The sequence below is a fragment of the Bos grunniens genome, chromosome 21, assembly GCF_055505025.1.
Source record: "Bos grunniens cultivar Pamir isolate PY7600 chromosome 21, Bosgru_T2T1.0, whole genome shotgun sequence".
NCBI classification, from domain to species: Eukaryota; Metazoa; Chordata; class Mammalia; order Artiodactyla; family Bovidae; genus Bos; species Bos grunniens.
The window spans coordinates 55,151,666-55,177,937 of NC_141185.1; the positions used below are offsets into that span (position 1 = coordinate 55,151,666).

Consider the following 26,272-nt stretch of genomic DNA (forward strand, 5'->3'; position numbering starts at 1 on the left):
AGAGAACTTGGTAGATACAATGCCTGTGATCTCTCCTCGCCCTATGGGGCTGCATAGCCTGCCAGCTGCAAATACTCACAGGTGTTCCCTGTTCCCGCGACACGCCTCAGCTCTTTGGTAGACACCTGCTCTCCACTGAATTATCTTCTCAGAGGATATCAATAACCTCTTCACCAACAAGACAATGGGTCCCACCCCCGCCAGGCCCCCCGCCAACTCTCCGCCCATTTTTCATGGTTTCTAACACAGTTGACTGCTCTTTTCTCAAATGTCTCTCATCCGTTGATTTCTCTGCAAATTGTACTGCTTCCCTTTCATTCATCATCTTCATTGTTGGCAGAGTTATTTATTGAAAATCCAATTCTCTCCATATTATTCTCCTGTTTAGCATCCTTCAACGTTTGCCCATGGCCTCTGAGATAAAGTAGGATTTCTCCACTGCCCCATAGAAAGGTCCTTTGAGTCATGCTCCTGCCTGTTCTTACAGCCTGGTCCCCTGTTAGTTCACTTACAGAAACTTCATTCTCCAGTGATGTGAACAGGCTTCTCTTCAAGTCTCCAGCCCTCCACTCCTCTATTTACAGGGGCTCAGCCAGATAAGGATCTTCACCTCCCTGAAAATTCCACCGTGCCACCCAGAACCTGTTTGTGGTATGGCTGCCTCCATCCCTAGTTTTGAGCTACTTTATGGGAAGAATGTGTTTTGTCCTGATACTCTAGGGCCTAGCACAATGCCGGGCACGTTATAGAAAAATGAACCTGACTTTGGTGGTTCTGTCGGTTTGCCTCTGCAGTTTCTCAACTATCTTTATCCTGTTCCTTTCTCTCTGTTGTGTCCCAAACAAAAGAGTTGAGCCTTTGTTGTTGTTCAGTCACTAAGTCATATCCAGCTCTCTGCCACCCCATGGACTGCAGCATGCCGGGCTTCCCTGTCCTTCACTATCTTCTGGAGTTTGCTCCAACTTACGTCCACTGCGTTGGTGATGCTATCTAATCATCTTATCCTCTGCTGCCCCCTTCTCCTCCTGCCCTCAATTTTTCCCAGCATCAGGATCTTTGCCAGCGAGTCAACTCTTCACATCAGGTGGACAAAGTACTAAGTCTTTTACCCCTGGAGAAGGTAATGGCAACCCACCCCAGTACTCTTGCCTGGAAAATCTCATGGATGGAGGAGGCTGGTAGGCTGCAGTCCCTGAGGTCGCAAAGATTCGGACATGACTGAGCGACGTCACTGAGTTTTAGTCATATACCCTTTTACTTATTTTCTCCTGTCTTCTACCTCTCCTTAATAACATGCATCTAAAACAGAGAAACCAGAGCAACGTTCCCAAAGTACTGGGTTGGCCAAAAGTTTTTCAGGTGTTTCCATACAATGTTACAGAAAAACCTCAATGAACGTTTTGGCCAATCCAATATTATTTGCACATGGGCAGTTGGTAAATAGCCACTGCTCAGTGGATGCCCTACCCACCTAGCTGGTCTAGGCCCCCAAGAATGACCTGCCCACTTAGCTGCTACCACTGCCTCCCTCCCCAGACTTCAAGTTGGAGGAACTTGACACATCAGCGGAGTTGTAAGACCTGTCCCACAGTAAGCCCAGCATTGATTCCACTGAATTGGTGTTCAGTTTGCACATCAGGTGGCTCAGATGGTAAAGAATTTGCTTGCAACACGGGAGACCCGGGTTCGATCCCTGGGTTGGGAAGATCGCCTGGAGAAGGGAATGGCTGCCCACCCTAGTATTCTTGCCTAGAGAATTCCATAGACAGAGGACCCTGGCAGGCTACAGTCCATGGGATTGCAAAGAGTTGGACATCTGAGCAACTAACATACCCATCAGTGTCTGCTTAGAAGCTGTCAATGGTACATATAACCTATCACAGAAAGTCAACGTTTCTCAGCATAGTATCAAGGCCCTTCATAATTGGATCCAATTTTTAGCCATATTTACAAATAATATAAGCAACATTCTATACAAGTTCATCTAAAACTTAATATGCACGTGAATCATCAATCAAAATGTAGAATGATTCAGGAGGGCTGGAGTGAGGATCTAAGACTGCATTTCTCACAAATGTCAGGGATATTGATGGTGTTGCCTCCCAGACCCAACTTTGAGTAGTGGGGGACTCACCTCCGAGCTGCTTCTGCCCCTCTGTTCCCACTGAGACTTCCTCCCAGAATCCCCTCTGGGCTCCGTTAGTTAATGGGTTAACCCCTCAAAGCCAAGCTCAAATGTGACCTCCTCACTAAAATTTTCTCTTGTCTCCTGAAGTAAATATGAACTCTGTCTCCTTGGGGTTTTGTTTGTTTGCTATGGGAAACCAATCACCCCAAAGAAATAACTAGCAAAGCTTTCACATATATTTCCATCTTAAGACAAGTCTTATTGTTTTTCTGTAAGTGCCCCAATTGTACCCCAAAATGACCTGCACATTGGTGACTAGGTCTGCATAACTGTGGAAGTACAATGGAAGGCTCCCATCCATTCACAATAAAATAATCAGAAAAAAATGCGAACAACCTAGACTGTGAAGAATGGCACAATCACTTACGTTCATAGTAATACACCCGGAGGCAGAAGGAGCCAAAAATAGCTCCTGAATCTCAAAGATTAAAGTTATACTCACCATATTTTATTAAGTGAATTTGCATTCTAATTCTCTGAAAACTGACATATGGTGTGTACATGTATACTTGTGTGTCTATGAGTGTGTATTATATGAATAATATGTTCTGATTCCTTGAAGATCTATAAGGAATATATGATTATGTATTTTAGTTACATGCAATATTAAAAGCATCCTTAGCACCAACTCTATGCCTGCCATTCCTGTAACACACACACACACACACACACACACACATACTATTTCTCAGGGGAAAAATTTTAAAGCTAGGATTCCACTGTACTTCCTAAATTTTCCAAATAAACTCTTCAAAACCTTCAGTTGTTTTGTCTAATATTGAAGACCTGATTATTATCTGGACTGAGCCTAGACAGTGGTTGCTTTTCCTCTTTTTTTTTTTTTTTTGGCTTTCACATAATTAATGTGTATTGGTCTTCGTTCCTTAGAGATCGCTAGTGGATACAAACACATATAATAAAGTTTCACAAGCAGATAAAATTAAATATGCAGAAAAAACCACAAGAGTTGAATATTAATGAAGCCAGGAAGAGTGGCTGGCTGGTCAGGTATTTCGTAAGGTGCTGCCTTTTCTTTAGCCTGGAGCAAGGACGTGGTACCCCAGGTCTTCCTTCTCGTGTCCCCATGCTCTTCTTTTTGGCCTTCCCATAGCCTGTCGGGGCAGATGGCAGACACTCCCTTCTTCCTCTTCGCTGGGACTTGTTCTACACGTCTTCCCTTGTCCAGAGGTAGGTAGCATAGACCTCTCTGTTTTCCCTGGGATTGTATAAGAAATTGCTGCTTCACTTACTAGGAAGAATAAATCACACAGGGACTTGCCTGGTAGTCCAGTGGTTAAGGCTCCATGCTCCCAGTGCAGGGGGCCTGGGTTCAATCCCGGGTCAGGGAACTGGATCCTGCATGCTGCAACAATGATTGTGAGTGCCACAACTGTGACCCGGCACAGCCATATAAATTAAAACAAGACAAATTGCTTCAATCAAAAAGAATAAATCACATATTTATTTCATATTTATTTTAAAATTTTCATTCAATATGTGCCCACGTGCTAAGTTGCTTCAGTTGTGTGTGATTCTTTGCAACTCCATGGACTGTAGCCTGCCAGGCTCCTCTGTCCACAGGATTCTCCAAGCAAGAATACTAAAATGTGTTGCCATGCCCTCCTCCAGGGGATCCTCCCGACCCAGGGATTGAACCTGTGTCACAGTAGGAATTGGCAGGTGAATTCTGTGCCATGGAGCCACCTGGGAAGCCTTGCATTCTCCTTGCTTTGTCTCTAACTTCAGCTCCTGAGAATTCCTTGTTCCTGATTGTCTGTAAATTGTTTTTTGCATGCCTCAAAGCTTCAGGGTTTATATTGGCCTATTTCTTATAAATCTACCTTACTTCTCACACACAATTTGCCTTGATCTCAGTAATTTGTCTCTGCCTTCTTTCAAACTCTTGGAGTTTCTCTCACCCATGACAAATACCTAATACTTCCATTCATGTTTTATTTTTCCCAGGTGCTGTTTCTTACCCTTCATCCACAATCCACTGCTATTTACATCACTGCAGGAAAATATTTGAAGCAGTCACTAAAGGAGTCATCTTTGTGTAGTATGGGGTTAGTGAAGAGGAAGAGAGTCATGGGAGAATTTCATCCATGACCAAGTTCTCAGCATCATGTCAACTGCCTACCTGGTCACACCAGGAGAGGTCAGAGGATAATAATACTTGTGAATCTCTACCAATTGTGTGTTTCATGGTTCTCCTCTTCTTGCCACTGGAGAATATTCTATTAGAATTGCAAAGACTGTGGAGATTACAGGATACAAGGCAATGATTTTACAGAGAGGTTAAAAGTTGCCCAGAAAGTTTAAGGCCTTTGCCCAACATCTAAGGGCTAATCAGTACAGAGGTTAAGACCAAAATCTAAGTTTTCCAGTTTCCAAGTCCAATGTTCCTTCCACTGCATTAAAAATTCCTTCAACACATGTAAGTAAATGGAAATATTGAGTTGACCATAAGGTTCATTCAAGTTTTTCTATAATATCTTATGGCAGAACTCGAATGAACCTTTTGGTAAATCCAATCAGTTTAGTTCAGTTGCTCAGTCGTGTCTGACTCTGTGACCCCATAGACCACAGCACGACAGGCTTCCCTGTCCATCATCACCAACTCCCGGAGCTTACGCAAACTCATGTCCGTTGAGTCGGTGATGCCATCTAATCATCTTATCCTCTGTCATCCCCTTCTCCTCCTGCCTTCAGTCTTTCCCAGCATCAGGGTCTTTTCCAGTGAGTCAGTTCTTCACATCAGGTGGCCAAAGTATTGGAGTTTCAGCTTCAGCATCAGTCCTTCCAATGAATATTCAGGATTGATTTCCTTTAGGATTGACCAGTTTGATCTCTTTGCAGTCCAAGGCACTCTTAAGAGTCTTCTCCAACACCACAGTTCAAAAGCATCAATTCATTGGTCAATCCAACAGAACTGGAATTTTTTTTTTTAAGTCAAAATTTCAGTGGGTAAAACTCAAGAAGATTTTGCTTTACTCATTCATTTTATTCCTCTTTATCAGATCCCCACTATATATCACTACTGCTGGGAGAAGGATAAAGGTGGGAGCAAACAGATGCCAATGTGATCTATGGACCTCAGACACTAAGCAAATATCCATGCAATCAAATCATACCATATCTCATTTATCTCAAGAAGCAGTTATTTTCTTTTCAACATAACAGCATATGTAACATAAAGTCTCACTAAATGATGAACGTGTCTTACCATCAAGATGGCCTGGAAGGGAGCCAAGTTCTTCCAGAGAGTATTTGCATTCATTTCTTTCACCCAGGGCTACTCCCAACATGAAACCTCTTTTAAAGTATATCCTACATTAAAATACACTCCTGGGTATATGCCCAGGGGTGGGATTGCTGGGTCACGTGGTAGTTCTATTCTTAGTTTTCCAGGGACCCTCCATACTGTTCTCCGTAGTGGCTACATCAATTTACATTCCCTCCAACCATGTAAGAGGGTTCCTTTTTCTCCACACCCTCTCCAGTGCTTATTGTTTATAGATTTTTTGATGATGACCATTCTGATCATCATCAGATGGCCATTCTGATACATCATTGTAGTTTTGATTTGCGTTCTCTAAAATTAGTGATGTTGAGCATCTTTTCACTGGTTTGCTGGCCACATGTAAGTCTTCCTTGGAGAAATGTCCATTTAGGTCTTCTGCCCACTTTTTTCTTTTATTGATTGGGTTGTTTGTTGTTTTGGTATTGAGCTGCATGAGCAGTTTGTATTTTTTGGCAATTAGTCCCTTATCAATTTGTTCATTTGCAAATATTTTCTCCCATTCTGTGGTTGTCTTTTTGTCTTGTTTATGGTTTCCTTTGCTGTGCAAAACATTTTAGGTTTAATTAGGCCCCATTTACTTATTTTTATCTGCATTACTCTGGTACAGATGAACCTATCTGCAAAGCAGAAATAGAGACTCAGATGTAGAGAACAAACGGATGGACACTAGGGGGGACACGGGGTGGGATGAATTGGGAGACTGGAATTGACATACATACACTGCTGCTGCTGCTGCTGCTAAGTCGCTTCAGTCGTGTCTGACTCTGTGCGACCCCATGGACTGCAGCCCACCAGGCTCCCCCGTCCCTGGGATTCTCCAGGCAAGAACACTGGAGTGGGTTGCCATTTCCTTCTCCAACGCATAAAAGTGAAAAGTGAAAGTGAAGTCGCTCAGCCGTTTCCGACTCTTAGCGACCCATGGACTGCAGCCTACCAGGCTCCTCTGTCCATGGGATTTTCCAGGCAAGAGTACTGGAGTGGGATGCCATTGCCTTCTCCGATACATACACTACTATGAATAAAACAGATAACTAGTGAGAACCTGCTTTATGGCACAGGGAACTCTACTCAGCACTCTGTGGTGACCTAAATGGGAAGGAAATTCAAAAAAGAGGAATATATGTATAATGTATGGCTCATTCATTTTGCTATACAGCAGAAACTAACACAACACTGTAAAGCAACTATACTCCAACACAAAGTAAATAATTTAAAGATAAAAAATACAGTGTATCCCCTGATTGAGCTTCTCTGGACCACACTTGCAGTTGGACTTCAGACCAGACACCTGCATGATGATCACCTCCTGATACAAAGTCGAGGAGAGAGTTGCTTCTTCTTCCCACCAGGACTAAGGTGGAGTTTCCTTGCTGTCCCTTTCTCTCTGGGCTGGGTTTGTTTCTGATGTGCCCTTCCATTGGTGAGCCAACTTCATATATGGAGTCCCATGCTAAATTCTCTACCTTGAATGTTTGGGTTTTTTATCCAATTTTCTCAGAGGTAGATACAGTAATTGTGCATTTTACAGTCAATGGCATTTTTGGTTCTATAAAATGCAATGGTTTTAAATTGTGATAAAAATTATGAAAAAGAAGACAAAAGCGACACAAGGAAGCATAATTAGACTAATTTAGACTGACGGCCCTACAGATAAGGGACGTGTCAACTGTATGAGTTTGCTAAGTTTGCAGTAACAAGTAGCACAGACTGGGTGGCTTAAACTGCAGAAATGTATTTTCTCAGTTTTGGAGTCTGGAAATCCAAGAGTAGTGGTTAGCAAGACTGACTTTTTCTGAAATCACCTTTCCTATCTTGCAGGTTGTCGCACTCTCGTGTGTCTTCACGTGGTGTGTGCTGTGTCTACATCTCTATCCTGACCTATTTTTTCAAGGGCACAAGTGCGATTGGATTAGAGCCCACCGGAATGACCTCATTTAACCTTAATTACCTCTTTAAAGATGCTATCTCCCAATACAGTCAGGTTTTGAGGTCCTGGGGGTTAGGACCTCAACAAGCGAATTTTGGGGAGTGCCTAATTGAGTTCATGGGCTTCCCAGGTGGTGCTAATGATAAAGAACCCACCTACCAATGTAGGAGACATAAGAGACTCAGGTTTGATCCCTGGATTAGGAAGCTCCCCTGAAGGAGGGCATGGCAACCCACTCCAGTATTCTTACCTGGAAAACGCCATGGACGGAGGAGCTTGACGGGCTACAGTCCACAGTGTTGCAAAGAGCTGCACACAACTGAGCAACGCAGCAGGTGGATGCACATAGTTGGGCTCATAAAATAAACTGAAGTCTGGAAGATGGAACAAACGACCCATCGTTTGTCCAACCCATCGTTGACCCAACTCCTTCCCATCTCTGGAAAGGAGTTGACTTTTCCAGACAGAGGATCAGCCTGTGTAAAGTCCTCTTAGATGAGGAAGCCAGAGGTAGTTTCAAATTCCTTTAATGTGCTACCTCCAACAGGTTTATATTCAAAGGAAAAGAATATCATTACAGCGAATCAATTTCTCTTGAAATCTGAAATAGGAATATGATGAAACTTGATTATAAATTACTTTTAAAATCATATTTTTAAAAGTAAAAGGGGTTATGCCCTCTGATTATAATTATCACCCATTTTTTCCTCAATCTGAATGTGATTTTGGGCCCTGTTGCTATGCTAAATGCCTTATGAATTGACATGGGAATCTCTAACAAGATATATTACCACCATTATATATGCCTTTTGGTAGGGAAGTATTAAAGCCATTCTCTCTCACTGCTTGTTTAGAATAGCCTCATATCTGGGGGCCAAGCATTCCAGACAAGGTGAACAGACTATGACGTTGGAGAATAAATGATGATCTGTAACAGGCTCATGGATGAATGCTTTCCATCTGGTGTATAGAAGGTGCCCTTCCTCTCAGACCATACTCTTCAGTTCAGTGCAAAAGTCCACGTTCATCCCAGAACTGCTCCACAGGTGTTTCCTGGGATTTCATGAAAGTGATCATAAAAAGCACAACTCGTATTTTTTTCACATGCGTAACTACAGCAAACGGGACCTGAGGTTATCTCTGCTTTGACTGGGCCATCTCAAAACTGGATCTGAGTTCCTGGTTTGTTGTAAGATTAGACAAAAATCTTTCAAATTGTTGTGCTGGGGAAGATTATTGAGAGTCCTTTGGACTGCAAGGAGACCAAACCAGTCAATTCTAAAGGAAATCAACCCTAAATATTCATTGGATGGACTGATGCTGAAGCTGAAGCTCCAATACTTTGGCCACCTGATACAAAGAGCCAACTCATTGGAAAAGACCCTGATGCTGAGAAAGACTGAGGGCAAGAGGAGAAGTGGGCAGCAGAGGATGAGACGGTTAGACAGCATCACTGACTCAATGGATATGACCTGGAGCAAACTCCAGGAGATAGTGAAGGACAGGGAAGCCTGGTGTGCTACATTCCATGAGTCACAAAGAATCAGACGCAATATAGCAACTGAACAATTACAACTAGACAAAAAGAGCTTACTTATATTTCCGAGTTCTGCTACAAGACCTTCTTGACAGAAGTAAATGGTTTACTACACTGAAGAAGTGCCTAGTTACAGTAGAGTTCATCAGATGAAAGGCACGATTCTTTTTTTCGAGCAAGCGCTCTTCTCTTAAATGACCAAAACACTCATGTGAATTTCTAGGAGGGTGTTCAGCATTTTCCATCCTCTGTCTGGGTTGGGTGACAAGCAGATATTAAACGTCAGCTTGCACTCGCTATGCTAGCATGCAGAACTCATGGAGTCTCTTTTGCTCACAGGAGCAGGGCACCTTCTATTCCAGGACTTCAGAGAGTTGTGGTGAGTTGCCTCTTTCTCGCTTATCTGCCATTCTCAAATAGAAATAGGAGAGGCAGTCCCCAGGAATGAGATTTGAGATGGCAATTTCCCCCACCTGCAGCCAAACCCCATAATGGGTGGGAGATGTGGGGGAATTCTCACCAGCTGAGACCCTTATTTTCTCTCATTTGGACCCCAGGTTGATCATTCTAGTCCAAAAGAATAAATCTCCCTTCCCTCTCTTCCCCCACTTCCTACTACTGTCATTATTTCATTCTGAGAAGAGCTTTGGCTTTGATAAAGAGCAATGATGAGAGATTAATGGATCATTCATTTATTCATTCAAGCAGTAATTAACTGTGCATTTTTCTTTCATTTTATTATTTATGCAAGTTAAAGTTCATCGGTAACAGGAATTCTTGCAACTGCAAAGTAAAACTACATAGATGTAAGAAGTCATGTAAACGGTTAATGAGCTTATTACCAAGGTTAGCAAAACTTTCGTTGTAAATCAGTCTGTACGCGGAAAATAAAAATTATGAGTGCATAAACACAAATCCATTTTGACTTTCAGGCTGTCACCCTGAAGCCCTAGCAGCTTGAGTCCTTATATTTGTGATGTTATACAAACTATTACTATTTTCTTTTATATTCAGTTTGCATGAGTACAACCACCAGAGAATAAGATCTATCTTTAAATTAAACAAAAATCCTACGAGACGGTCAGTGCTGCTCTACGTACTAGCACGTTTTATTCTCCAAATCTCTCATTGAAACTGTTGTGCTCCCTGGAGAAGGGAATGGCAACCCACTCCAGTATTCTTGCCTAGGAAATCCTATGGACAGAGGAGCCTGGTGGGCTATGTAGTCCATGGGGTCGCAAAGAGTCCAACATGACTTAGTGACTAAACAGCAACAACGATACATTCTAAGGTGCTACCCATCAAAACTTTAGTTTCTGTCCATCACCACGCAGTTGACCCCCTTTATTCATTTCACCCTCGTGCACATCTATCCCCCCCGCCCTGGGAGCCACTGCTCTATACTCTATACCTACATAAAAAAAAAAAAAAAAGAAACTGTTGTTTCTTTTCTTCTTTTAACTTCTTTTAACTTCTCTTCCACCCTTCTAATCTTCCTTTTGACTTTAAAGTTTATATTATTGATTTTTAGATCAAATAATTGCATTTGGTTTGATAAAAAGAAAGAAGGCCTCAAAGTAGTTAAATCCTGACTTCTTGTGTTAATTTCAGGCTTAGTGGAACAAAGCAGCTGGACTACCTCAAAGATCAAAAGCAAGGCAAATATTCAGCTGTTGACTCTGAAGCACTCTCAGAGAAAACAGCCAACTAGCTGACACCAATAAAGTCCCAGAACAGTTGATTAAGTTTAAATCTGTCGCTTTTACCTGGGGGCGGGGGAAGGGGGGGAAACTGTAGGCTTATGTGGTGAAATAAACCATTTATTTCAAAACTAAACTTTGAAGTTTGAAAATAAAAGATAGAGTTATGGCCCAGTACGCAAAGGGCTATTCCAAACTGGAGGGCTCATCTGAATTTCAAATGGTGAGTCACACCCTAATACAGCTTTCCAGATGGCTTAGTGGTAAAGAATCCACCTGCCAGTGCAGGAGATGCAAGAGACGTGGTTCAATCCCTAGAATGGGAAGATCCCCTGGAGGAGGAAATGGAAATCCACTCCAGCATTGTTGCCGGGGAAACCCCATGGACAGAGGAGCCTGGCAGGCTACAGTCCATGGGATCACAGGGAGCTGGACACAACACCCTAACAGGTGAGTCCCCACTTCCATGTGCAGGAGTGGGCTCTGGGAACCCAGCCCTGCAGACAGCACAGAACCACCACTAACATTCTCACCAGGTCACGGATGGGCTTCCCTATAGATGAGCTAAATGCACAGGACCTGGAAAGAAAATCATTCAATCTTGCCTGCCTATAATCCTGGTCAAAAGTAGAAGAAATTCTTTCCTAGGGACTTCCTGGTGGTCTCGTGGTTGAGAATCTGCCTTGCCATGCAGGAGTTGCATGTTTAATTCCTGGTTGGGGAACCAATAAGATCCCACATTCTTCAGAGCAACTAAGCCCGCTTGCCACAACTAGAGAGTCCGTGCACCCCACATGCTGCAACTAAGACCTGATGCAGTGAAGTAAATAAATATTACAATATACATATGTATATATCCATAAAAAAAACAGTCCTTTCCCTTTTCCTTTTGCTGCCTAGAAATGGCACACAGACTCTGAAAAAAAAAAGGCCTAGAAGGTGGAGCCACAGGAGGTGTAGAGCAGTGGTTCTCAAATTTTGCTGCATTACTACACGTTAGAACCACAAGAGAGTTTATAAAACTTCTGACACCCAGGCCATGTTGGGGGTGTGGAGGTGAGGATGGCTCATTGAATCAGGTCTGTGGGTGAAAACCAGGTGTTAGCATTTGTTAAAGACCCCAGGTGTCTCTAATGCTCAGCAAGGTAGAGACCAGAGGAGGTAAAAGTGGGGTTTCTCAATTAGATAGAGCTTGGGTGTCTGCATTCCTACCAATCTCCCAGGTGGTGCCCACTGCTACTGGCCCCCAGAATGCACTTTCAATAACAAGGTGTAGGGCTCCTCATCCCACCCCCAGCACTGTCCTGGCAATATAAAAGGAGCCAGTTAGTCACTCAGTTATCTCTGACTCTTGACCCCATGGACTGTAGCCCACCAAGCTCCTCTGTCTGTGGAATTCTCCAGGCAAGAGTACTGGAGTGGGCAGCCATTCCCTTCTCCAGGGGAATCTTTCTGACCCAGGGGTCAAACCTGGGTCTCCTGCATTGCAGGAAGATTCTTTACCAGCTGGACCACAAAAGAAGCCCAAGGAGCTAAGGGAAAAGAAAAGTGAGCCTGGGGCAGATATTCTCTGTAGTTAGTCTAACCTGATGGGGAGAGGGTGGAGATGGGTGTGTGATGCTATTTGGAAGGGTGGATCTCATTGCCACAGTCTATAACAAAGGATAAAAAAAAAATGTGCATTACCCAAGAGGACGGAATTGCTTGCTGCTTTGAGGTGAGACACCCACTCCGCCTGACAGCCCTTCCCTTCTTCCCCACACCCCAGTACCATGCACGTGGGAAGAATTGGCTTGTACGTATCTCCATCTATACTGCCCAATTCCTCTGCCTCCCTGTAATTACACAGCCCGAGGAGGAGGGAAAGGGCTCAGTTCCCCCCTCCCCCACTGGCTTTAGCATATGAATATGCTCCAGGTTCTTTCATCTTTTTATTTAATAATATATGTATATATTTTTAATTAGAGGATAATTACTTGACGGTTTTTGCCACACGTCAACGGGAATTGGCATTAGGAATACATATGTCCCCTCCCTCTTACAGCCCCTCCCATCTCCCTCCCCATCCCATCCCTCCGGTTGTCACAGAGTACTGACTGGGTTCCCTTCATCACGCCTCGAACTCCCACTGGCTATCTATTTTACATCTTGAACCAACCCCCAAGCCATCTCGTCTCCATGAACTCTGGATTTCCTCTGAGCAAAAGCTGTCTCCTTGCACACAACGTCAGAAAAAGAGCCCTCTGTATGCACCTGCTGTCCACAATTCTCTTAATTTCTACCCTGTTAGTATTTAAAATGTGGAAATATGGCTCCTCCTAAATTTGCACTAATTATTATTTTAAAATACTACCTTATCCACCTACTCCTCTAGATACCTCCTATAAGTGGAATGGCACAATATTTGTCCTTTTGTGACTGGCTTATTTCTCTTAGTATGATGTCTTTAAGGTTCATCCACGTTGTAACATGTATCAGAATTTCCTTCCTTTTTTAGGACTGAGTGGGCTTCCCAGGTAGCACTAATGGTAAAGAACCTGCCTGCCAGTGTGGGAGGTGTGAGACAAGAGTTTGATCCTTGGCTCAGGATGATCCCCCGAAGGAGGGCACAACAACCCTCTCCAGTATTCTTGCCTGGAGAATCCCATGGACAGAGGAGCCTGAGGGACTACAGTCCATGGGGTCACAGAGAGTCAGACATGACAGAAGTGACTTAGCACACACCCACAGTGTTATATCATATGCATGAATCCTATTTCATTCATCGTGTTCACATGCTAAGTTGCTTTTAGTAGTGTCTGACTCTTTGCGACCCCATGGACTGTAGCCCACCAGGTTCCTCGGTCCATGGGATTTCCCAGGCAAGAATACTGGCGTGGGTTGCCGTTTCTTCCTCCAAGAGATCTTCCCGACCCAGGGATTGAACCTGCACCTCCTGTGTCTCCTGCACTGGCAGGCGGATGCTTTACCACTGTGCCACCTAGGAAGTCCTATTCATTTATCTGTGGAATGGATACTTGGGTTTCTTCCACTTTTTGGCTGTTGTGTGAATGATGCTGCTATGAACATGGATGTACAAACACCTGTTTGAATTCCTGCTTTCAATGTTCTTGAGCATATACTTTAAATGGTGTTTTAAGACTATTTTCCAGATGTGTATTTCTAAAATACAGAAATACAATTGATTTTTTTGTGTTGAAAATAAACTACTGCCTTAACTTCCCTGGTGGTTCAGACGGTAAAAGTGTCTGCCTACAATATGGGAGACCTGGGTTCAATCCCTGGGCCGGGAAGATCCTCTGGAGAAGGAAATGGCAACCCACTCCAGTACCCTTGCCTGCAAAATCCCATGGATGGAGGAGTGCGGTAGACTACAGTCCATGGGCTCGCAAAGAGTCAGACACGACTGAGCGACTTCACTTTCACTTTAAAATATTATTACTTTTGATTACTTAGTGTTTTGCATCCCACTCCCCACTTACATTTGCACTTGTTTTGAGGAGAAGGAAGGAGGGCTCAAAGTAGTTAACTCTCAACTTCAACTGTTAATTTCAGGTTTAGTGGAACAAAGCAGCTGAACCACCTGAAAGATCAAAAATCAGACAAGTCTTCAGCCAACAGGCAAATGCTTCACTTGCCTTACCCCAGCCCCAGTCCTGTTTTATTTACTCCGTAACCAATTACAATCTGGCCTCTGCTCCCCCAGCTGCAATAGAAACTAACATTGCAAGATTCATAAATTAAAAAAAATCCTCGTTGCAACACTGTTTTAGTGAACATTCCTTTCACTGTCTGTTTTAGTTGACATTTTTTGAACATTTCAAAGAAGTCAGACATATTACTATTACCGAAAAAATTACTATACTTATACCTAAATCTATTCCTAGAATGTCATCCTGTTTCATTCTCTATTTTACTTTTATTTTATTGATTTACAATATTAGTTTCAGGTGTACAACATAGTGGATCTGTATTTTTGTAGATTATAGTCCATTTGAAGTTATAAAGCAGTGGCTATATTCACTGTACTATATGTCCTTTTAGTTCATTTATTTCATACATAGTACTTTGTACGGGCTTCCCTGGAGGTTCAGTGGTAAAGAATCTGCCTGCAATGTAGGAGCCACAGAAGACGTGGGTTCAATTCCTGGTTTGGGAAGATCCCCTGGAGGAGAGCATGGCAACCCACTCCAGTATTTTTGCCTGGAGAATCCCATGGACAGAGGATCCTAGTGGGCTACAGTCCATGGGATCACAAAGGATTGGACATGACTAAAGCAAATTAGCATTCACTCACTTTGTACATCTTAATTCTATGCCCCTATCTTGCCCCTCCCCCCTAATTTCTCTCCCTACTGGTGACCCCTTCTTTGTTCTCTATACTTCTTTATTACTTTTTCAGAAACTTTTTATTGTTCACCATTTTTAAAGTCTTTATTGAATTTGTTACAATATTACTTCTGCTTTGTGTTTTAGGTTTTTTGGACAGGAGGCATGTGGGATCTTACCTCCCTGATCAGGGATCAAACCTGCACCCCACGAATTGGAAGGAAAAGTCAACCACTGGACCACCAGGGAACTCTTCTCTTTATTATTTTAATAACATTTCTATACTTCCTAAAATTATAGCAATTCTTAATTAAAACTTTCTCAAGGTTATAGTATTCCAACCCAAACCAAAGAGAAAATGAATAGTTTGGGCAGCCAGGTTTACAGGATCCCATTAATCAGCTGATTCTTGGTTACGGCATAAACCCAGGTTTTTTTTACCAAGCGTGTTCAAAACAAAGCCATGGACATCAGGCTGAAACTTCCGTCTTGAGATAATATTCTCTTTTAACATCAATAAAGAAAAAAAATTTAGGTTCATAGTTTTCTTCTTTCCTCGCAGATTTTAGTTTGTAGTAGCCTGGAATTTCCCCACTAAATGTTGAAATCTTTCTTGGCCAGCATGACATAGCTCGTTGTCCTGTTATTGTGATAACCTGGTCTCTCAGCATTATTTACAGTGTATAGATACCATACTAGTGTCTGTAGTTCATAGACGCCCCTTAGGAGTTTTGTCTCCCGGGAAAGGTAGTATTAAGGCTGTGCAATGAGTGCTGTTTTTCAGCCACTTGGCCTTTTCAAGTCATCCTGGAACAGTCTGAAGCTCCTTTCTGCATAGTTACTGTGTGTGAGTACCGTGCCTAGTCCCTCCCCATCTTGGTTCTGTATATTTTCCCAAGGTGATTTGGTAACTCACAGTTCCCTGTATTTCTCCTTCTCTTCTTATACAGATAGATATTAAGTTTATATCTCTGTTTTAAAGGCAAATAGAGTTAATAGACAGAGAAGGCAATGGCACCCCACTCCAGTACTCTTGCCTGGAAAATCCCATGGACGGAGGAGCCTGGTAGGCTGCAGTCCATGAGGTCGCTAAGAGTTGGACACAACTGAGCGACTTCACTTTCACTTTTCACTTTCATGAATTGGAGAAGGAAATGGCAACCCACTCCAGTGTTCTTGCCTGGAGAATCCCAGGGACGGTGGAGCCTGGTAGGAGGCCGTCTATGGAGTCGCACAGAGTCAGACACGACTGAATCGACTTAGCAGCAGCAGCAGCAGAGTTAATAGAAGAAATAAAAAACTGATTTATATTAACCTCTTTTCATTAAAACTAATAAAAAAATCGGTCCCTTTATAGTCAAACTTCTACATTCATCCTAATGAATTCATCCTAACTTTTACATTCATTCCTTCAGTGTACTTTATATTAATTTTTCTTAGTATCATTATGAAATTAGAGCCTTGCTCAAATTCATCATATTTCAAGTAATCACAGTTATATAACCTTTTTGACGCTGAAGTTTCAATTTGGCCAGTGGGAGACCCGTAAGCTAGCTCTTTTGTCTTTTTACCACTGTCCCTTGCATCTGTGCTTTCTGGTAACACGTGGTCGTTCAGGTCCATTCTACTCTGTGTGTGTGTGTACATACTCCAGAAGTGCTAGTATCCTCCACTCAAGTGTCAGAAATCCACATCTGGGCATTTAGAAAGTTCATGTGAAAATTAGCGGTGAACCAACTGACACTGCTGTTGAGACCCTTCTAGAAGGAAAAATACTGCTGTTTAACACCCCGAGTTCACATTGCCTTTTTTTCCTAATATCATTAACATAATTAAGCCACTGAACTTGATTCATATCATGAGGATTTATCGATAGCCTCTAAGACTTCCTAATATATTTCTGCAGCCAGTGACCGCCACTTGAACCCTGTGTCTTTCATAGCTCCAGCCACAGTATGGGCTTTTGTGCTTGTCTTTGCATTGCGCTGATAGTCCAGGACTCTTGAGCATTTGGTTTCTGTACCTCGTGGCCCTTAGCTCACTGATTTCCAGCCTCATCCCAGATGACTCCTTGGCCGCTGGGAGATGAACCTAAGTGTTTCTTGCCCTTGGATGGTGGCCTGTGAATTTTCCGCTATTCGAAGAAAGGCTTGACTTCACTCATCGCGAAGCCTCTTCTCTGTTGAAGGACACCACTTTTCTCTTTGTCCATATTTCCTCACCACCTCTGTACCTGTCCCTGCAATTTCTAGCCATTGACATCCAACACATTTTACTACAGGTAGAAACCTGTGGTCTCTGGATAGTCTCCTCAATGACAACATTGAAAGGAAAGGACAGAGCACTCTTTTCTCTGTCTCAATCTGGTTCCTATACTTCCTTTGAGAAATCTGGGTTTTCTTACATTTTTCACAAGGAGGATCCTCCTTGACTGGTGAATCCAGACTTTTCTGATCTCTCTGTTCAAAAGATGCAGAGCTCCACAAGCGTGTGCTCTGGCAACATCCTTGGGTTCGGTGGGGAGTAGGGGCCACACCACCTTGTGAGCTGGGCCAAGTATATACACCCTGTCACCTTTACACTTTGGAAGGGGGCTCTGGAAAAGGGAATGAGAGAATGCGTTCTTAGTGAGATAAGAGCTAGACAGCAGAGAACAATCAAAGGACTTATATATGATCTCTTATTCAAAAGAACTTCGGCAGGATGGAGTCTGGTTTCAGCCGCAGCCTGGGTTTCATTGTATGCTTTTGATCTAGAACAGAGTGCGTAAGAAACACCAGTTTGCTCGAGGTTTCCCATTAAACAAGGCAATTTGGGTTGAGAAATATAGTATATATATATTTTTAAAAATAGGTAAATTTTCTTTTAAATTACAATCCTAATGCATGTTTATGTTTTAAAATGGTAACTCAGAATACGTATGAATGTAAAATCTGCCATTTATGAGCAAGGCTCAATGCTAGGCCCTTGACATTGATAACTCTTTCAGTATTCCTAAATACATACTGGGACAGGTACTATGGTTATAGTGCTCTGTGTTCAGTATTTCTGCCTTATGATTATTTTTAACTTTAAAAGTTAGTTTATATTAGCGTATAGATGATTAACAATTTTGTGATAGTTTCAAGTGGACAGAAGAGACTCAGCCCTACATATACATGTATCCATTCTCCCCTAAACTCCCTTCCTACTTATGTTTTATGAAGGATAACTTTTAAGTGGCTGGCCAGTCACCTGTTCACGAACACATACAATTTTTCAGTACTATAAATAATTATTCAATGTATGTATGTGCTCAGTCGTTTAGTCATGTCCAACTCTTTGAGGCCCCGTGGGCTGTAGCCCACCAGGCTCCTGTGCCCATGAAATTTCCCAGGCAAGAATACTGGAGTGGGGTGTCATTTCCTCCTCCAGGGGGATCTTCCTGACCCAGGGATCAAACCAATGTCTCTTATTATTCAATACGTAGTAAAAAGTAAAGCATTGTATTTCCGTATCTGTTTGTGTTTCTCTTTTCTTAAGCTACGTTCATTGGAAGGGGCTTCCTGAGCCAGCGGAAGGGACCGATGTGAGTACCTAGGCTGTTGTGTTGTTCAGTCACTGAGTCGCGTCCAGCTCTTTTGCGACCCCATGGACTGTACCTGCCAGGGGCCTCTGTCCATGGGATTTCCCAGGCAAGAATACTGGAATGGGGTCCTATTTCCTTCTCTAGGGGATCTTCCCAACCCAGAGATCAAACCTGCATCTCCTGATTTGTCAGGTGGATTCTTTACCACTGAGCCACCTGAGAAGCTTTGAGTACCTAGGTAGATATCACCAAAGAGTTTTGTACTAACACAAATTCTTACCTCTGCCAGCTATTTATTATGGAAATTTCTGTCAAACTTTTATCAGCACAGAAAACATTTTTTTAAAAAAATGTTTTGCCAGTTTAGTGGGTGAGTAAAATACAGATATTGTTTTAATTAGCATTTGATTAGTTATGAGTGTGAATATTTTTACATGTTTACTAGATTTTGTATTTCTTTAAAATTTCTGTGATCTTTTAATGATATTAACCTTTATTTTGTTTTAATGATATTCTGTTTTATATTTCCCTTTTGTCCCTTTTCTTTATTTCCTTTGTTTTAATGATATTATCCTCTGCCCTGTTGGTAAATAACTTTTCCGAAGTTGTGATTTTATCATTGTGAATGATGTTCCTTGACGTAGAGGAGTTCTAATTGTGTAATGGCAAAATCTATTTAGCTTTTCTTTTGTACTTACTTCCATTGCTCTTATATTTAGAATGTCTTTCCCTCTCCAGAAATCTGATAATTATTTACTTATATTTTTGTCTATGTATAGTTCTTTAATCCATCTGTTTCAGTGGTGTTTTGGGCTACTGTATGATGAGGCTATTGTTTGAGTTAGTCAATTTTTTTCAATTATTTGATGAATAACCTCTCCCATTTTTTGTTGTGCTTTCTTTACTAAGCTGGAATATATACTAGAGTCTATTTTAAGGCTTATTGCTCTATTTTATCAGCTGTCAGTTCTCGAACTAGTGCCATACTGCTTTGTTTGATGTTGCTTGCAATATGTTTTAATTCCTAGTTGGACAAGCCTCCTTAACCTAAGTGCCCAGTTTTCCTTTTTTAATATATTCTTAATTTTTTATGTTCCTATGAATGAACTTTAGAATCACTACGTCATTAAGAAAGATAACATTGCTTATTTTTTGGTTTTCATCATGTCATTGAGTATTTAACCTAAATATTGTCACTACAAAACCATGATAGTATTTATTGTTCTTTTGTGCCATGTTTGTCTGTTTTATATTAGTGCTACACTGACTTCATAAAATGAATCTTTATATTCTTAGCTTTTGTTTTTATATTTGGAAAAATTATAGAATATGAAATTATCTGTCTTTGTGAAAGTCTGAAAGTTATCACTAGTGAAATTTGCAGACAGTGAGATATCTTCAGAGGTCTTGCTGCTGCTAAGTCGCTTCAGTCGTGTCCGACTCTGTGTGACCCCATGGACTGCAGCCTACCAGGCTTCTCGGGATTCTCCAGGCAAGAACACTGGAGTGGGTTGCCATTTCCTTCTCCAATGCATGAAAGTGAAAAGTGAAAGTGAAGTCACTCAGTCGTGTCCGACTCTTAGCAACCCCACGGACTGCAGCCTACCAGGCTCCTCCATCCATGGGATTTTCCAGACAACAGTACTGGAGTGGGGTGCCATTGAGTTGGGTAAAATTTGCCATAAAATAATCATTTAATTCATTTTATCAAATTGATTAGCATAGTATTTTAAAATAATATTTTCATACTTATTAAAATCTTCCTGTTTTTATTTTTGTTTCATTTCTACTTTTATATTTTGTTTTTTCTGTTTACTTTTCATCTGTTCTCAAGTTGTGTTAAAACAAAACGTGGTTCTTGAATTTGTATTTCAACTTTACTATTTCTATTTTTAAAAATTTGTTCAATTCTCTATGCTTATTTTTAGAAAAATTTTTCTTCTGTTTTCCTTGGTTTTGTCTTAAGTACATTTTAATTATAGTACAAATCCCTTGAAATGTATATACTTTGTCTACTTGTTTTTTCAAAGACTAGTCATTCTGTAAAGGGCTCACATGAAATAATAGTGTTCTGTCCATTTCCTCTTATGCATCTTTACTTTATATATCTGTTTCATAAACTGTGTATTCTTTGATGTCTTCATTTAGGATGCACATTTTTATGTACTCTTTGACTCTTTTGGTATTATTTGGCCTTGTATCCATTCTTGTATAAATTTTATAATACTACCTCTATTTTTACTTTGTTTCTATTTTTCTAGTAAATATTTATTCATTAAAAAAATTTTAACCTATTTGTGTCCTTCTATTTTGGATATGTTTTTTTATTATTAAGTCACAGTTGGATTTTTCTTAACCCAATCTTGAAGTCTTCACTTCATTTGTGTCTGACTCTGGACAACCCTATGGACTGCAGCCCAACAGGCTTCTCTATCCTTGGGATTCTCCAGGCTAGAATACTGGAATGGATTGTCATCCCCTCCTCCAGGGGATCTTTCCAATCCAGGGATCAAACCCAGGTCTCCTGCATTGCAAGCAGATTCTTTACCACTAAGTCACCAGGGAAGCCCCCAATATTTTAATACAAGAGGTTAAATCATTTAAATTTATTGTTATACCTCTCCATTAACTCATCCTGGATAATCACTTGGGATATCTGGGGGTTTTACTCAGGCAGGGTTTCAGGGAACTGAATCTAAATAGTGACATGAGAAACAGCTGCAGACCTGAAAACAAAGACAAACTCACACTTGGTCATGGGCAAGTTCATTTTTCAAAGGACCATTCTAAGTGTCACATCTGTGCAATTGATCAGAAATCTAGAACAGGAGCCAAATCAAAGAAGGTTAAAAGATCAAGACTCAAGTGAGGAGTGGGATCAGAAAACACGGCTAGGAGAGCTTCGCTGAGGAGGAACACTGGGGAGACTCAAGCATTCTCAATCCTTTACTGTAAGTGAAAATGAAAACAAAAACCATGTTAATACTGATGAACAACAACTCAATTTCTTTTTTTTAACCTCAAGGTCCATCCCGAGAGCATGGACTATTGCAGAGGCAGATGGAAGGAGGCAGCACCACCAGATACCAGAGGGGCCTGAGCTGGGGGTCAGTATAATTAGATTTTATTCTTAAACTTGCTGTTGATGTTAGGGCACCCAGTCCAGAATCAGTTGCCAGGCAGTGCCCCATGCCAACCCCACATGCCTACAGCGGGAATCCACATCCAGCCAGCTCCCAGGAGTGTGGGCCCAGAAGCCTGCTCAGCGTCTCGGCACCATCCCAAATCAGGGTGATCCAGTCCCTGCTGGCCCAGGTGGCAGCAACTCACTTTTCCAATTCATGCTTAGGCTAAGTATTGGATTAATTTTTTTCTTTTTTTAAAAACATTTTGTATTGGAGTATGGTTGATTTATAATACAATGTTGTGTTCATTTCAGGTGTACAGTAGTGAATCAGCTATGAATACACATATCTCCACTGGTTTTTAGATTCTCTTCCCATACAGGTCATTAAAGAATACTGAGTAGAGTTCCCCGTGCTCTAAATAGGTCCTCATTAGTTACCTGTTTTCTATATATAACCTATTAACATTTTGAGGATCATTTGTTACTGCTGTTAGCCCACTTGACTAACACTGAGAGCAAAAAGGCATTTGATAAAATTCAATATCTACTGCTAATTAAAAACTTGTCAAATGGAACATGATTCTTTATTAACTTGTTAAAAATACCTACCTCGTATCAAATGCCAACACTGTTCTCTTTTTATTATTGGAGGAGAATCGCTTTATAACGTTATGGGGATCTCTGCTGTACATCGAGAATCAGTCATAAATATATATATACATCTCCCCTCCCTCTTGAGCCTGCCTCCCGCCCCCATTCCACCCCCGTAGGTCGTCACAGAGCATCAGGCTAGACTCGGTATGTTAAACTGCAACTTCCTGCTGACTATCTGCTTTACACGTGAGAGTGTACATTACACGTGAGAGTGTGCATTACACGTGAGAGTGTATATTACACATGATCGTGTATATTACACATGACCGTGTATATTACACATGAGAGTGTATATGCATCACTGATACTTTCCTGACTTGTCCCGCCCTCTCCTCCCCCGCTGTGTCCACCAGACTATTACGTCTGCATCTCCATTTCTTCTCTGTAAATAGGTGCGTCAGGACTATTTTTCTAGATTCCATATATACGTGTTATTTGTTTTCCTCTTTCTGACTTATTTCACTCTGTATAACAGGCTCCAGCTTCATCCCCTCACTACAACTGACTCAAATGCATTCCTTTTGTGACTGAGTAATACTCCATTGTGTGTGTGTACCACATTCTTTATCCATCTGTCTGCTGATGGACATCTAGGTTGCTTCCATTTCCTGGCTATTGCAAACAGTGCTGCAGTGAACGGGGTTCATGTGTCTTTTAGAATTGTGACTTTCGCAGGGTATATGCCCAGTAGTGGGATTGCTGAGTCATATGGTAGTTTTATTCCTAGTTCGGTAAGGAATTTCTTGATAAATTTCTTTAGACAAAGATTTCCTATTAACCCCACAACTACCCTGTGAAATATGTATTTTATTCCAGTTTTAAAGATAGGAAAAGAGAAGCTCTGAATACGTGAGTAAATTTTCAGGACCAACATTAGTAATTGGAGAACCATTTTCAGAAACCAGGTTTTCCTGCCTCAAGCCCATGATTTGAACCACTGTGTTATTACATTTTCTTCCCAAATTACAATTTTTCTTGGTTTTTATTTTCCCCATTTTTATAAGTATATATTCTTTTTAATCAGAGAGGGCAATGGCACCCCACTCCAGTACTCTTGCCCGGAAAATCCCATGGACAGAGGAGCCTGGTGGGCTGCAGTCCATGTGGTTGCTGAGTCGGACACAACTGAGTGACTTCACTTTCACTTTTCACTTTCATGCACTGGAGAAGGAAATGGCAACTGATTCCAGTTTTCTTGCCTGGAGAATCCCAGGGACGGGGAAGCCTGGTGGGCTGCCATCTATGGGGTCGCGCAGAGTTGGACACGACTGAAGTGACTTAGAAGAAAAAAATTCTTTTGAATTCTTCTACTTTGGTTCTTCAAAATTACAGTTTAATGTATAGGTTCTCTAATTATCAAATTCATGAATAATATAATAATTCATTCCTCTATAAGATGAGGAATTTAGTACCCTTCTAATTCTCCACATACCTTCTTTCCCACATTCATTGCCAATATCATTTGGGATTATAAACCTATTTATTACTAGTTTTATTTTTAGTTATTTTAAGAAGTAACTACAACAAAAACTTTCCATCTGTACCGATATTCTATATACAGCATTTTTTAAAAACTTAATTCTACACATTTGGCTTGGACTATTACAATGTTTTTGAACCCACTTTTGATATTCTTGATTTTTTTTTTTTTTGTCCTTAAGTAATATTTGTTCCATTTGAACCTATCTTTCGGTAAATTTTTCAAAAAAAGGGCCTGGGGTATCTTTTTTGAACCCCTGATTAGAATAACTGAGAATGTCGTTTTTGTTTTCTTTGAAGACTAACATCTCAGCTTGAGTCATAAGCGTTTTCTCTTAGTATCATTTAGACTTCGCTCCATTATCGTCTGACATCAGCTGTGTGATGCATTCTCAAATCAGCCTGTTTTCATTTGATGATAAGTGAGTTTAATGTTTTGTCTAGATAGTTGAAGATTTTTTAAAAAATGCTTCATATTCAAAGAAATTTGCTGCTGCTGCTAAGTCGCTTCAGTCGTGTCCGACTCTGTGTGACCCCATAGACAGCAGCCCACCAGGCTCCCCCATCCCTGGGATTCTCCAGGGAAGAACACTGGAGTGGGTTGCCATTCCCTTCTCCAATGCATGAAAGTGAAAAGTGAAAGTGAAGTCGCTCAGTCGTGTCCGACTCCTAGCGACCCCACGGACTGCAGCCTACCAGGCTCCTCTGTCCATGGGATTTTTCAGGCAAGAGTACTGGAGTGGGGTGCCATTGCCTTCTCCGAAAGAAATTTGCTAGATCATATCAAATTGTGTACCTTCCTTCATTAATTTTGCCTGGAAATTGTGTGCTATTTTAAATTGTACATTCAACTTCTTTTCTCAGCTTGAAAAGTTTTCTTCCATCATTATTTTTCTTCAGTGTTGCCGCAACATCATTTTAGTTATATCTTCCTCAAGGGGGTCCTTCTTATCCATATATTAAGTCTTTATTTACTTTTGATCAACTGAATTACCCATCTTTTCTCTCGTCTTGTTTTTTCTGTTTCTTTTCTCTACATGGATAGACACCTTCTCGAGCTTGAGTCTGTATCATTTGGGTTTTCTGCAATTTGAGTTCTGATCTTCCAAGTCAGATTTCAATCCCACGACTTTCATTTAGGTTTACGTGGATCCAAATCTTATCTGCCAGCTTCCTTTCCAAATTCCTTTAGAATCTGAACCATCTAGCGGGGCAGGGTGACTTTTTCTTCTGTTTTCCCTCTTTGGTTCTCTTCCCAGTACTAGTTACTGATCACGTGGGTCCTGGCTCTTCTGGGGGCAGAACTAGGGAGATGAAAGACGCTGATCAGAGTCTGGACAGGAAGAAGGAGGTGAGTGTCCTCACCAATGGGATAAATGCTAGAGCAGAGGCCGGCATAGGTGTAATGGGATGTAGGCAGGAGTGAGGCGGTGGGGGAGTTGGCAGGGCAGTAGGGAGAGGGTAATCTTAAGGGCTTCCTGGAGGAGGTGACTCTTTAGGTGCATCTTTAGATACTAGTAGGTGTGAGCTGAAGAAAGGGGCGGTAAGGGCAGAGGAAAGAGCAGATGCAAAAGGAGGAGGAGGAAGCATGGTGAGCCCAAGGAACCAACATTAATTAATTCTGGCCAGATTACAGGGTGAGAGCCCTGGGCCGGGGAGAGGGTTGAGGTCTTTTTTTAGCTCGCTAGGGCAGCCATAACAAAATATGACAGACTGGGGGGCATAACAACAGAAATTTACTTCCTTCCAGTTCTGGAGGCTGGAAGTCTGAGATCAAGGTGTCTGCAGGCCTGCTTTCCTCTGAGGCCCCTCTCTTGACTGGCAGATCCTGTCGCTCTGTGCTTTCTGTGTCCTTAGCTCCTTTTCTTATAAAGACACCGGTCCTGTTGGATTTGAGCCCACCTGTATGACTTCACTGTGCCTTAATTACCTCTCTAATGGCCCCGCCTTCAAATAGGGCCACGTTTTGTGTAATGAGGGGCTTAGGACATCAACATATAAATTTGAAGAGGAGAGCAACCAATCAGCCAGTGACAGGCAGAGACTGGGCAGCCTTCTTGTTCGGTGTATCACAGCCTGAGCACCCCCTTGCCTGTCACCCCACAGTGGAGGAGAATGCCCTGCAGGAGCTAGACAGGCTTTAGTAAGGAAGGCGGGCTGTGGGGAGGACCCTAACCTAAGGTGGGGTGCTCCTCCTCTCATCTGTTTATAATTTCTTTATATATTCTCATCTGTATCTAATTTCACATTCTCCATTTAGGGCTCAGGGGCACCTGAACCTGTGGATTCCCTTTCATGATCTTAGTCTATCCTCTCCTTGGAACCCTTTATCACTTAGATCAGTCTGCAAGTTAATGCATTGCATTGCGCTGTGCCTGCCAAGAGGACACAGGCTTAGAGCCCACCGCCCCTCAGGAAGGCGGGCAGCTGTGGCCACTTTCTGCCAAGCTTAGAACCCG

At 41.8% G+C, this 26,272-nt stretch overlaps 1 protein-coding gene and 3 long non-coding RNA genes across 7 annotated transcripts in view; 2 read left to right on the forward strand and 2 right to left on the reverse strand.

Annotated features, from left to right (window-relative positions):
* LOC147349747 (uncharacterized) overlaps positions 1-26,272 on the forward strand; it is a 168,600-nt gene that overhangs the window by 137,985 nt on the left and 4,343 nt on the right. The window contains exons 1-2 of one of the 4 annotated variants that reach the window (XR_015150474.1): positions 10,121-11,106; positions 21,579-21,660. This is a non-coding gene — a long non-coding RNA (uncharacterized LOC147349747). Of the gene's footprint in view, positions 1-10,120; positions 11,107-11,861; positions 12,374-21,351; positions 21,505-21,578; positions 21,661-26,272 lie in introns of those variants that run through there. The other 3 variants (XR_015150476.1, XR_015150475.1, XR_015150477.1) reach the window with 3 other exon arrangements.
* Positions 1-26,272, reverse strand: part of LOC147349748 (uncharacterized) — a 75,788-nt gene that overhangs the window by 40,355 nt on the left and 9,161 nt on the right. Inside the window, exon 3 of the mRNA XM_086365342.1 lies at positions 14,139-14,239. Within this exon, the coding sequence (XP_086221468.1) occupies positions 14,195-14,239 (45 nt within the window). The 3' untranslated portion in view covers positions 14,139-14,194. The remainder of the gene's footprint in view (positions 1-14,138; positions 14,240-26,272) is intronic.
* Positions 1,301-4,381, forward strand: LOC147349749 (uncharacterized). The gene is made up of 2 exons (XR_015150481.1): positions 1,301-3,376; positions 4,154-4,381. It is a non-coding gene; the product is annotated as an uncharacterized LOC147349749 (long non-coding RNA).
* LOC147349750 (uncharacterized) lies at positions 24,703-25,659 on the reverse strand. Its single transcript, XR_015150480.1, has 2 exons — positions 25,554-25,659; positions 24,703-25,117 (listed from the first exon to the last, which is right to left on the reverse strand). It is a non-coding gene; the product is annotated as an uncharacterized LOC147349750 (long non-coding RNA).